This window comes from Orbicella faveolata, unplaced genomic scaffold (assembly GCF_042242905.1).
Source record: "Orbicella faveolata isolate gen_17 unplaced genomic scaffold, um_ofav_v1 contig_14, whole genome shotgun sequence".
In the NCBI taxonomy this organism is placed as follows: domain Eukaryota; kingdom Metazoa; phylum Cnidaria; class Anthozoa; order Scleractinia; family Merulinidae; genus Orbicella; species Orbicella faveolata.
In genome coordinates, this window is record NW_028301541.1 from 12,418,594 (window position 1) to 12,432,056 (window position 13,463).

The following is a 13,463-nucleotide window of genomic DNA, read 5'->3' on the forward strand; positions in this document are numbered from 1 at the left end:
TTGCTCACCAAAATATGGCAAAGAAGGTATTAGTTGTCAATCATCGTTTTCCTTAATAAAAGCGCGTTGATAAATTGTAGCGCGAAAAGTTGTCCTGAATATTATATCCTAAAATGTCGCATATGTCAAGAAATTAAATAATACAGCATTTAAGTCGATCGTATTGATGGCAGCATTTTCGGCGAAAATTGTGCTGTCCGTTGATGTATTTTCAACTTAGGATAAACGCAGCCTCGATCGCCTTGGGTTATCAACAACCTCCCGAGACAACCTACAATCCGGCAGAAACAAATATCTCAATTATTGGAAAGCCGTTATTTCTAGCTTAGTTTAACTTCGCATTTAAGTCGGAATTTACAACTGGGCCCCTTGATTAGCAGAAAGCGACAAAGGGTCGTTTTACAACCAAGAAAAATTGCTGGATGAACTTGACAATGATCACGATCATGCGGCCAGCGAGCAAGCCAAAATGAATGCGATCCACGCTAAAATACTGTTGCAAAAAACTATCGGAACAGAGGAGATTGACGAGGAGAAGTGGACAAAGTTCAAAGGCAGATGGTTTGTTTCGGGTGAAAGGCTGCAAGAATGTCTCGGGGGTGCGGTTTCATGTTGCTTTTAGTTAACCAATACGTAAAATTTTGAACGCTAATATAGTAAAACAAAAGACTGATAATTTCATGTTTACTAACCTTGGAATTCTGACTTCACACATGAAAAAGTGGTTTATTCACTGGTGAATAATTTACCGCATGTCGTCGCGGAAAATTTGTACCTGTTCCATGTTTACTGTCACAGTCCTATTGTTATACAGAAAGTTGACTCCTCTACGGTGTCTCCCTTGGTGTGATAATCTCATAACACTTGGATGCTGCTGAATTTTATTTTTTCTCCATTTCTCGAAAGTAAAAAATAGGTGAGTCATATATGCATTTCGAGTTCCAGGTCAGCAGCCCCTGGACCAAATTGGCTGAAATTCGGTGAGAATGTTTTCAGAACGTTCGCCGACAAAACCTTGCCTACGAATTCTGATTATTCTTTTCATTAAAAAGTTATGCCTTTTTTTCGTGGGCAGTCCTATTTTTATCCCTTTTCTAACTTTATCCTCTTGTAAAATAACAACGAACGCATGTGCCAAAAATCTGAGACACGGTTTTTGAGGTCAATGTGTGAAGAAATGGATGCCATGTTAATAGTTTTCTCCAACCTAAATTTAATGGGTGTATACCTTGATTTATGGGTTTGTGAAGCTTGGTAAACATATTCACATTTTCGAAACACGGCCAATTTTTACCATTTTAAACTTGGCGGGTCATAATCTGTAGTTATTAAGCTTCCAATAAATATACGGTTTATCTGGGTTTTTGTTAAAACCATGAATGCTAGGGCGGACCGCGCGGCCATGGTCAAATGGGTTATACTGATACCTTAATCCATCAAAACTGAAGTAAGCCACCTTAACATTATGGTAAGCAGTGCGCAACAAAAAGGCTGTCTGATAGCCCGGGACTACTGAAACGATCAGTCGGGCTAGCGCATTCTTATCGCAGGTTGCCCGACAGGCAAGCATGAAGTGGACATGAGTGAAACAACGTTGGTTGTTGTTTTTTTCTCTTTTTGTCTTATGACAAACTTCACACATTGTGTTTAGCAGAGAGTTCGTGAGAGAAAGTGGAACAATACAAATGGTTTTTCTTTGATAGAGTAAAATGTACAAAGTTAAGCCACCGAAATCAATTTTTTCCCAACCGCATCTCCCGACAGTGCAACAGCGGAGTGAGACAAAAACTTGCCCTAACAATATTTTCATTGTTATCCGTGTAGCTACCAAAGCCGATTCAATGCCATTTGTCTAATTTTCTTGAAGCACATGTAACCGTGGATAGCAAGGAGCACTGGAGCCATAGCCAAGATTTCATTTGATTATTTGTAGTGCAACTGAACAGAAATATTGTTTCACGTACATGAAACATTAAGGCAGAAAATGAATTTACTATCATTTACGAACTACAAAGACAAAGAGTATGACTTTATGAATGTATTCCTTTCCTGAAAGAAAAATTTCAGCGATATTTGGCAAACAGGGGTTTTGAAAAACATGTTGCATGACGGTTTTACTTTCCTGCTAAAGTAATTTGATACGTTGTTTTCACCTATGCATAAATCAAAACTTTGACAGGGTTATTTTTAAAAAGGAGCTTAAATTTTCAGTCTTTCTTAGATTCTCTTATGGAAACTTCTTTGAATGAAGAAAAAGTCAGCTGCTATGCCATTTGGGATTGAAGTACTTCTAAGTCAGTTGTTGGTTCAAACTCATTTTTAACATGAATTTACATCTAGAATTTTCCACGGTCATTTTTTGGAAAAGTAAATCTCAGAGCCTCAATCTGTTAGTACCCAGCAGCTTTGATCCTGACGTAGTAAATATCCCCATAAATAATGTGCGATAAAATTGTGTACGTTGTGTGACCAGATCAAGGTTTACAATTGTTTGTGAAAAAACATGCCACCTTGCTTCTTCGTCTACAATATAACCATGAATAGCTGCGGCTAAATTGTATAACAGTATCTAGGAGATTAAAATAAAAGACTGAAGTCTTGTTATTTATGGATATGGAATTTCCAAGGGGTAGGAGGGGTAGAAATTCCAGAGGGTGGGGGAGTACTGTGAAGCCCCCCTGGAATGGAGGGTCAAACTGGAAAAAAAGCCTCCATGGTGGTATGGAAATTTTGTGGAACCACACATTGAGTGGTCTAAGTGTTTTATTGTAGAGGGTTTAATTCAAAAGGGAAATCAAAGAGAATTAGTTCAGCTAACCTCCGTATTGTTTATTAACATAATTTTTGGATATTAAATTGATTTAATTATCTTTATTAAGTAAAATAATTTCGGGCTAGCTCCTCAGAGATCTGGGCTAGTAAGATGAAATTACAGCTTGCCCAAAGGGCGAGGGGAGATTTTGAATTTCCTTTCACCCTGGGTAAGGGGGACGGGTTAGTTAGGGACCTGTGTGCACTACGTAAAACTTGTTATACCTACCTCAATTCGTTGATAACATCACAGCTATATAGTTGTTTCAGAAAAGCCCTTGCTCTCCTTGTGGTACTAATCTCTTTAGAACAAAACCAATTTGCTCTAAACACATGCGCAGATTAGTTAGCGTCTGTGTCAACTATACATCACATGGAAGATACATTTCATATGGGATCACAAACAAATGTTAAGTGCTTTTCCTTGTAATAGAACCCAACATGTAAGATGTATGCATTCTTGCAGCGTTAGGGTTACACACTTCATTTTTATCCCCAGAGTGACAAAGTTTTTGCCATGTGATGTGACCATGGACAATGGTTGTTTTTGTGGTGGTGCCACTTATCCCTTTTCAGTGCAAAAGACGTTACTCTGACTACCTGTCCTTGGGAATTACCTTTGTGTTGATTCAACAAATATCATCTACTGTTTTCAATTTACAATAGTGTGTTTGTCAGGGTCAAATAAAGAAGGGAAACTTATTGCCTCTCCTTAGCGGCTTGTTGATTTCTCCTTTAGTTGTTTCTGCAAAGAGACCAAAAATTTCCCGAGTTAGTGGCATTAAAACTTGTCAAATTTTACATTTGTGACAAAAGAAATCATGTAAGTGCTCAAATATGCTGCAGACTCCGTGTCACCTAATGAAAGTGCAAATTAATTTAACCAGGAGACTCGTTCACCATTCTAGGAAATAATCTTGGCCAGGTTGCACTGTTTACCTTCAATACTTCTTGTTAAGAGACAATGTTCTCAGTTATGTTTAATACTTGATATCAAGGTGTATAAATTTAAATGGTTTTATTATTTCTTGAAAAACTTTAAAGGCGGCACAAGTGGTATAATATGTATTCCGTGAATATTTGATAATGAAATTAGTTCTAGTTTATCGGTAGAAAAGAAAATTTGCATTTTGAGTAAAACAAAATTTTTTCTCTTCCATTTCTTCATCACGTAGTTAACTTTCTTCCATTTATCTCGAGCGGTCAAAAAAACAAGCACATCTTCCATGTTAAGTGAAATGGTGACTTGGATAAAGTGACATTTTCCATGTCTTTTGTGAGGAAAACAAAAGTATCAAGTTACAAAGTCTGCATGAACGGCTAAATTGTCACGTTTGCTGTTTCAATGTATTGCTGGATTTAAAATTAATGAAAATCAATGTAAAACACTAGAGTAGAATTTAAAGGCTGTCTTGACAAACAATAATTGCCAATGAGACAGGCGAGCGAAAATGCGAGCCTGTCGAGGCGGCAGGATATAGAGCTGTGCGTAGTTTGATGGCTATGCAGAAAAAATCTCAGATCTTTCAGCGCAGTTTTCACGTAATCCGGTACCATCAGTGATAATTTTTTGGCCATATTAGGATTCAGCCGGATGTTGTCGATATATGGCATGAACCAATCAGAACACTATTTTTCTTTGTGACGTCACAAGGCTTCAATATTTGTTAAGCTCCCCTGGGTGGGGAACCTCGTTGGGGGATTATTTTGGTAAGTACTTAAATAATTTATCTACCATTCTGCTTCTTGAGGCATTTACATCTTGGATTTCTTGTGATTGAATTGAACAATAATTGTTAAAGCTGAATGAGACCTGAGTTGTTTTCTGGAATGAATTTGAGATGTTTGCTATTTGTAGTTACAAATGGTAACTTGACACTTGTTTTTCACGAGGGAGTAAATTCAATTAGAGCTGACAAATCATCACCACTTGTTTCCATCAAATATTTGAACAAACAAAACAAGATATTGCTATTTTTGGTTACAAATGGTAACAAATGGTACATGGGAGTAAATTCAGTTAGAGCTGGTGGGTTGTATCAAGTAATGAATCAAATTGCCTGTTAGAAAATAGGATGGTATCTACATTAATCTGGAGATGTATCAGATTACCGTAGTTTGTTCAGTTAAACATTTTACATTGTTATATCAAGGTAGAATTACGTATGAAAAGTATTTTGTGTGACACTCGACTGCTTACAACGCACATGCTGTCAGCAAAATGCCCAACACTAAGTTGTGATTTGAGCGTTCATTTTGAAGGGGCTAATTTTGCTGACCGAAGAGAAAATTGTAGAAAGTACTCATCTGTGTTATCATGAAGTTACTTCTGTGGTTATTACAAACTGTTGCAGAAATTAATGGTAAGAAATCCTCATCGTGGCCTACATATACTTTATCTCAAAGTTGGTTGGGAGTATTTCCTGTGGTAGTTGTGGTGTCATACAAGATGTTTGCTATGGTAGTCACATGTAAGAAAGAGGATGGCAGAGAAACAATTGTAGATCAACAAGACGTGGATATTGTTAAAGCTGCAGATGCTGTTGTTCAAACTGAGTATGTGTGCAAAGAGTTATCAACAAAGATTCGAAGCATTAGTTTATTGAAATTTAAAGAAAGAGCAGTCTTTCCTAAATGTGAAACAAGTGAATGATTGTGCACAAAAGCTAGGGATTTCAAGCTCATGTCTGTGATCCGTTACAATAATTATTTAGAGGGAACAAGATGCTTTGCAAATGAGTTGAAAGGTGTAAGATAGAGATATTGTATTTTCATGTGTAGGGGATGATGCAAAGGGATGAGTGAAAGATGTAAGCTTAGGTGTCGAGAATCTTCAAGAATCTGTTCCAGACTTAAGATTGCTATACAGAAAAATAGAAAGATAAGATGCTTATTTAAAAGAGTACCGTACTGGGGCTATTCCAAGGTCATCTATACTTTACAAGTTCAGACAAAGTAGTATTCGAAAAGAGCATGTCTGTTTCATTAAGTATTTCTTGGGATATCAGCTAAAAAGGAGAGAAAGACGGAAAAGAATTGTTCTGAAGAATCGTTGTGAAATATTTTGGGACAACAATCATCAAAGTTTGCACAAGAATATTAAACTCGATAATGACATTGAATGGAATCCAGGGCCAGGATATGTAAATGAGTTACCCTTATCATAAATGTTAAGAGTCCACCGAGTACTGCTACCTCCAGGGCTTTTAAGTCACAAAAAAATAACTCTTGCATGCCTTGCGTGCCTACGTTTTTGGTAAGAAGTTTGTCTGACATTCTGCTTTTTGAAGGTGAATGTAAAATAAGTTAGTAAAGGATCGATGAGGTGTACGTAACTTCGATTTAACACGTTTTCATGAAGACAGAAGTGTTGAGAAGAGAACAGTGTAAAACAAGCTTACGTGTAATATGACAAAGATTGTCAATGTTGGATTATTTGCAATTAATTCACTGATTCACAGTAAGTTTTTAAGTGATTAATGGTATTTGTTTGGTTTGAAGTTTCTTTTAATTTCAAGAACTTTGCTCAGAGGTCGTCAGAAGTGAACTAGGTTGGATTTGAGCTTCTTTGGCTCTGTCAACATGGTGGTTGGAATTTACTCTCAAAGAGCACTTTCACTCAAATAAACACCTGAATGATGTTTTCCAATCATGCGATTTAATCCCAACAAATCCAAGTTACATTCACCTTCAGACAAACTACTTACCAAAATAATTTGTCGAACGGATGGCAAACAAATCCTGAGCATAATACCCTGAATCAAATAAACAACACTCGAATTCATTCCAGAAAACAACTCGGGTCTTGTTTAGCTTTGACAATTGTATGATTCAATCACAACAAATCCAAGATGTATACACCTCAAAAAGCAGAATGGTAGACAAATTACTTAAGTACTTACCATAATAATTGCCGAACAAGGGAAAAGAAATTGATTTTAACACCTGTTATACTGGAAGTATAACAAGTATGATTTTTAAAAATACAAAAAAAGTGTGTAGTGTTTTGTTCAGTCACTGGGTTGAAAACTAAACGTTGTGTTCAATTACAGCAATAATTTAAAAACATTAACTAAATGAAATTGATTTTAACACCTGTTATACTAGGACTATCCCAAATAAATATTACAAAATTCAATTGACTCTTGTTTACTAATTCAATTCACTTGGTGGCACTTACCGACATGTACAACTAGTTGTAAGTTAGTTTTGGACCTTGACCAATCATATTCTGCAAGGGGAAAATACAAACTTTAAGAGAGAGTGAACTGGGCAGGGGTACTGGGACCTCTGTGACTACTGTGCCAGAGCTATCAATCACACCCTGCACTAACTGAGATTCTCTCACTAGTTTTTCATTCAATTCACTTTATTTGGGCCATCAAATGATTTATCTGTGGTCCTACCAAGTGGTTCATAATGTTCTTCATTCAGTTCAATTTATTTGGGCCATCAAATGATTCATCTGTGGTCCCACGAAGGGGTTCCTAATGTTCTTCATTCAATTCACTTTAGTTGGGCCATCAAATGATTCATCTGTGGTCCCACCAAGTGGTTCCTAATGTTCTTGATTCAATTCACTTTAGTTGGGCCATCAAATGATTCATCTGTGGTCCTACCAAGTGGTTCCTAATGTTCTTCATTCCATTCACTTTATTAATTTTGGGCCATTCAATGATTCATCTGTGGTCCTACCAAGAATTCCTTGTTCTCCATTCAATTCACTTCATTTGGGTCATCAAATAATTCATCTGTGGTCCTTAATTTGAACCAAGTGGTTCCTTGTTCTTCATTCAATTTTCATTATCTGCTGTGTTGAGTGATTCTGTGTTACTAATGTGATTCTTTGTTGATTGTTGATTGTTTAAGGTATCAGTATAACCCATTTGACCATCTGGGCGCGGTCCACTCTAGTGTTCGTGGCTTTAACAAAAACCCATATAAACCGTATAGTTACTGGAAGCTTAATAACTACAGATTATGACCTGACCTGTTTAAAACGGTAGAAATTTACCGTGTTTCGAAAATGTGAATATATTTACAAAGCTTCACGAAACCATAAATCAAGGTATACGCCCGCTCAATTTAAGTCAGAGAAAACGATTAACATGGTGTCCGTTTCTTCACACATTGACCTCAAAAACCGTGTCTCAGGTTTTTGGCCCATGCGTTTGTTATTATTTTACAAGAGGATAAAGTTAGAAAAGGGAAAAAAATAGGACTGCCCGAGAAAAAAAGGCATAACTTTTTAATGAAAAGAGTAATCAGAATTCGCAGACACGGTTTTGTCGGCGATTGTTCTGACAACATTCTCTCCGAATTTCAGCCAATTTGGTCCAGGGACTGCCGACCTGGAACTCGAAATGCACGTACAACTCGCCTATTTTTTACTTTCGAGAAACAGAGAAAAAATAAAATTCGGCGGCATCCAAGTGTTATGAGATTATCACACCAAGGGAGACACCGCAGGGGAATCAACTTTCTGTATAACAATAGGACTGTGACAGTTAACATGGAACAGGTACAAATTTCCACGACGGCGCGCGGTAAATTATTCACCAGTGAATAAACCGCTTTTTCATGTGTGATGTCAGAATTCCAAAGTTAGTAAACGTGAAATTATCTTTTGATTTATTATATTAGCGTTCGAAATTTTACGTATCGGTTGACTAATCTTCAAAATTATGACCATGTCACTGTTAACATGCCGAAGGCCTGTAGAAGGTCCCCGAGAAAATGCAAGCGCTCAAAGGGAAACGCTGGAGAGGACGTCGTAAATGGGACTACATCGACTGATGTTGATGCAAAGGCAAAGATACTGGAAGAAATGACAATAGCTGGGTAAGAAAAAAAAAAATGTTGCACTGCTGATTCTAATTTTGTACGATCAATCTGCCTTTCAATTTCGTCCACTTCTCTTCGTCAATCTCCTCTGCTTCGACAGTTTCTTGCAACAGTATTTTAGCACGGCTTGCGCTCATTTCAGCCTGCTCACTGGGTTTGTGATCGCAATCGTTGTCGAGTTCATTCAGCAATTTTTCTTGATTGTAAAACGAACCCTTTGCCGCTTTCCGCTAATTTAGCGGCCCACTCTTTGTTGAAAGTGTTTTTCGCCTTCTTTGGCCTTCCTTTAGCCGATGAAAACGGGCAAGATCGCTCTGTGTTCTTCGAAGACATCCAGCACTGATTATGGCGAGCAAATCGCGTGTCAACTCAGCATGATCTTGATGGCATGTGGCTTCTTGCCTCGATAATTAATTCATTTGACAGAACTTGTCAACTCTCAATTAAGTAATTAATATGCAAAACAATCTTTCTTGCGCAATAACCACCGGCAGATATAAGATTTTTTCGTGGAGTTTTTTTTATCTTAAAGATTACTTTAAGATTTATCTAACCACTTAAAAAAGTAAAATTATGCAAAATTGCAAATTTTCCCCTTACTGATACCTTAATGAATTATCCCATTATGCATTACTGTGTTTGAGGGGAAGCATGCAATGTTTGACCAAAATATGTTTCAACAATGGTCAGTGTAAAATGCAAACTGCGGGCTGCAGACTGCAGACTGGAGTGGTAAAATGGAGACTGTGGGTGAAATGCAAACTGCAGATTACAGACTTTCTAAAGTAAATGTAAGTATAAATACGTGGGTAATTGTGAAGAATAGCTCCTGAACGTGTTTGTTGGTAACCTGTCGGCTGACAGCTTACCAACAGTTTGCTAAGACAAAAAGTTTGCTGTAGAATAGACAGAAATACAGTACTATACCCGACCAGCAAAATTTTCCGAATACAATTAGCAATACCTCTCGTCACAAACTTACAGATCGCTGGTTGACATAGAAAATATCGATGGTGAAATGTTCTTTAAAAGGTTAATTTTATGTCAAATTTGTTGGTGTGTAACTAACAGACAAGAATGTCATAAATTTAAACTGTATGAAGCAGATTTAATGCAAAAGTGAAAACGAAAACAACCGCAACACTTTCTTGTACAAACCCCTGCAAAATTTTGACCGAGATCTGGTCGAGAATCTCAGTGAGTTTTTGGCCAGCGAGATTGCCGCTCAGTGGCCAAAAACTCACTGAAAATGTTGGCGAGATGTCAAGTAAGATCTTGGCAAGATCTTGAAATCTCGCTGAGATACTCACAGAGATTTCTCATCGAGATATTAAAATCTTGGAGGCCAAAAAATCTTGCTGAGAAACTGGAAGCATTCTTGGCAATCTTGCCAAGATATTAAAATGTCAACATGCAGATCCAGTTGAGAGAAATAGTCTCTAGCAGACAAAACAAACACAATGAAATACAACTCCACTATGTCAAAAACAACCAGATGTATTGACAGATATTACTGTCATGTACAGTTCAGAAAAGCTTTACAGTATGAGACACTTGCACCTTCACTTCACATTTAGCTACATTTAATGAGAGGAAATTTGTCATTACTGAAACTAGAAACACAGCAGAATTGAAGTTTATCCTTGGGTTGTCACGTACTTTACCTCGAATTCTTTTGGCTTGGCTACAACTTCACCTCAAAGCGAATGTCATGAAATGGTTTATCTTCATAAACTGCTCAAGTTTCGCACTTTGCTAAAAATTGTTCCATGTACACAGACTTCGGACATTAGTTGGCTTAAACATAGTAGTCTTAGTCATGGTCTTGAAAAAAACTTGCACAAGATGTCCACAAATCCTCTTGTGATTACTCACATTCGCGATGAAAGTGTCAGAAATTAGTTTACCGTAATTCTTTTTCTTGAACAAAGCAGCTCTTTCCATGGTAACTGAGTCCTTTGCACTTTCAAAAACATCTAACACACTCTGAAGCGAACTCTTCTGTCGTGGGATGGAATGTGCTTTACCCCAAGTGACTTAGAGGTCATTCCCGCGAAAAAGAACGCACAATAGATTTGCATTCAAATTTTGCCTGTTGGTTTTCTACATCAAGAGAACTTAAATTTTGAAATAAAAAGGGGGGTCCTGGTACCCATTTAGGAGCAGGGAGACCCTCAATAAACCCCATAATTCCTTAAATTAGCTGCTTTTAGAAGCGTTTACATTTAAACCACTCACTTTACACTTTGTGAGAGCAGAAAAATAGGGAGAAAGTTAAGTGAGAAATACAACAATGGATGTACTGCATCAATGTTAAGGAGCAATTTGATGTATGTTTCATGAGAAAGGCACCTATATTTAGTTGACAGGGATTCAATATGTTCCAAGCACACAGTGTTCTTGAGGGCACATCTTATTGTTTACGAGTGCTTGCTATGCTCTCATTTTCTCTAATTTGTTACTCTGCAACAGAATTGGTCTATATTCACTGTATAGAAGGAAGGTGATCGCTGCATTCAAACTAAGTAAAAAAATCGTTAGGTCCCCGTACTCGTTTCCGAGAAAAAAACGATCATTTGTCTCTCGCAATCCAAGCCGTTTGGAAAAAGCCACCATTTTGTGTGTGCACGCGCTTGCAAGCATGAAAATCGTGCGCAGTAGGGATGCGCAATGCAATTCTGAGGAATAACCTTGAGACATCCAATCACAGTGCTTAGTTAACAATCTATTCCACAACTAGTCTGTTTGCTGCTGGCATCACTTGAGGAAATTAAGAGAAGTGAAGAAAACAAAACAAAAATCCTACCTCTACCTAGAAAAGAATTTTTTTTTAAACAATTGAGTCATCATTCCCAAGTGGATTGAAATGATCATTGAGTAACTCAAAAGTAAGCCGTATCATAGCGGCTAAAAGACAAACCAAAATTTCAAGATGATCAACAAAGCTCTTATCTTTAAAAGTGATTAGCATGCGGCTCTTCATCGCCATAAAAAAGTAGATTGCTCTTAAATTGACCGTAATTGTAATAATTAAAAATGTGAGAGTCAGGAAATTAAAGAGTCACAACAAATACATTGGTACACATAAATATCATAAACTTCGTACAAGAGTAAATATACAAAACAAAACAAAAAATATATATATAAATCATCAAAATATCAGTAAAGATTAATAGAGACTAATGAAATGTGAAGTTAGTTCTTTTTTAAATTGATTAGAAGTGCAACACTTGAATCTTTCCATCGAGTTCATTCCATAATTTAGGTCCATTAAATCGAATATTAAATTTGCCATAATTTGTTCGAATTTTTGGAAGACAGAAAGTAGATCTAGATACAAAGTGAGTATTTACATTATGTTTACAAGATGTTTCGACAAAAAACGAATCAAAGATCTTTGGTAGTTTGCCAATGTTAAACTGGTGCTAAAAAAGAGAGTTTGAAGCTTAATATAATTATTGTTATTTCCACTATCGAGTGCTAAACTTATCCAAGCACCCTGCTTAACCTTGAACAGCACACCAGTTAGCCTGAATATCACTCCAGTTACCATGAATGCCATGCAGGTCAGCCTGAATAACGCTCTGGTTAGCCACAGCTACATGTACAGTATACTGTAGCTCTCATTAATGGAAACTGTGACTTTCTTCAGTTTAAAAATCTGCAGTTTTCATTTTACCCCTAGTCTGCAATTTGTGTTTTATCCTCAGTCTTCATTTTACCCTGATCTGCAGTCTAAGTTTTACTGTGATGACCATGATGGGTTTCAAGAATATTTCCTAATTTGTCTCTTGCAGTCATCAAGGCTATGGCACCAGTTAAGTTTAACAGGTGGGGTCTTCCTGAAGTGGATCCAATCACAATGAGCAGTAGTGAGCCAGGAGTGTTTTGTGGGGGAGATATTGCTGGAGTAGCTAACACTACAGTGGAGAGTGTAAACGATGGCAAGCAAGCCTCCTGGCATCTTCACAAGTATTTACAGGTTTGTGGCCTGCAGATGGAAATTGGGCATAATATGTAGATTTAGCTAAGCCTAGAAGCAGAGCTCCTGATTATAATTATGAACTAAATGAGATTTTGAGACAGTTCGTGACTCCCCCCAATATGAGAATATATATTATCTCTCAACTAACTGCCAATACATTGTGGTATTGCCGTCTCAAGGGTAGAAATCACACGATCACTCCTGTGAAATACCGTGAACATCTGACAGATCAAGGAAAATGCCCCAACTTCAAGTCCGATTTTGACCGTTAAAACAGCGGGGCCTGCCTGGGCCTGCCGGACCTTTCCTAACGTTCAACTCTAGAACTAAAGTTTCATGCAAAAAAATTCACAATTCTGATCCCTGTTACCCTGCAAATGACCAAAAGAATATCCATGTCAAGCACATGTGGTAAACAAACGTTTTCAACATAGCATGATTTCCACTGACTAGTTCTGATGCAAAAATTGCTTACCTGCACTTGAGGCTTGGCTAATAACTGGTCTAGATATTACACTAGCAGCTCCTAGAAAAAGTTCGTTTGATTCTCATGATGAGTGCAGAAATCGGTCGAGAAACAACAACGTACTCTCCATTCACAATGAAAAATGTGTCCGCCATTGCTCTGGCTGAGATGACATATGATTGGTCGAATACTGTCACGTGCACTGTGTCCAACACCGCCTGGGTCACAAATGCAGTCACTAAACCATGCAATACAATATAAGACCAAAAACTTTCCCCAGATGTATTACAAATGAAATTGATCACAAGTGTCAGGCCTAGCACTGAACTCACAAAGATCACAAATGCACTGCCACTA

The 13,463-nt window shown here is 37.4% G+C and overlaps 1 protein-coding gene across 2 annotated transcripts in view; it reads left to right on the plus strand.

Moving 5' to 3' along the window:
- The window catches only part of LOC110055154 (dihydropyrimidine dehydrogenase [NADP(+)]-like), a 234,894-nt gene that overhangs the window by 142,496 nt on the left and 78,935 nt on the right, over positions 1-13,463 (plus strand). For both annotated transcript variants that reach the window (XM_089286667.1, XM_089286668.1), the window contains one exon: positions 12,453-12,637. In XM_089286667.1, the coding sequence (XP_089142793.1) occupies positions 12,453-12,637 (185 nt within the window). The remainder of the gene's footprint in view (positions 1-12,452; positions 12,638-13,463) is intronic.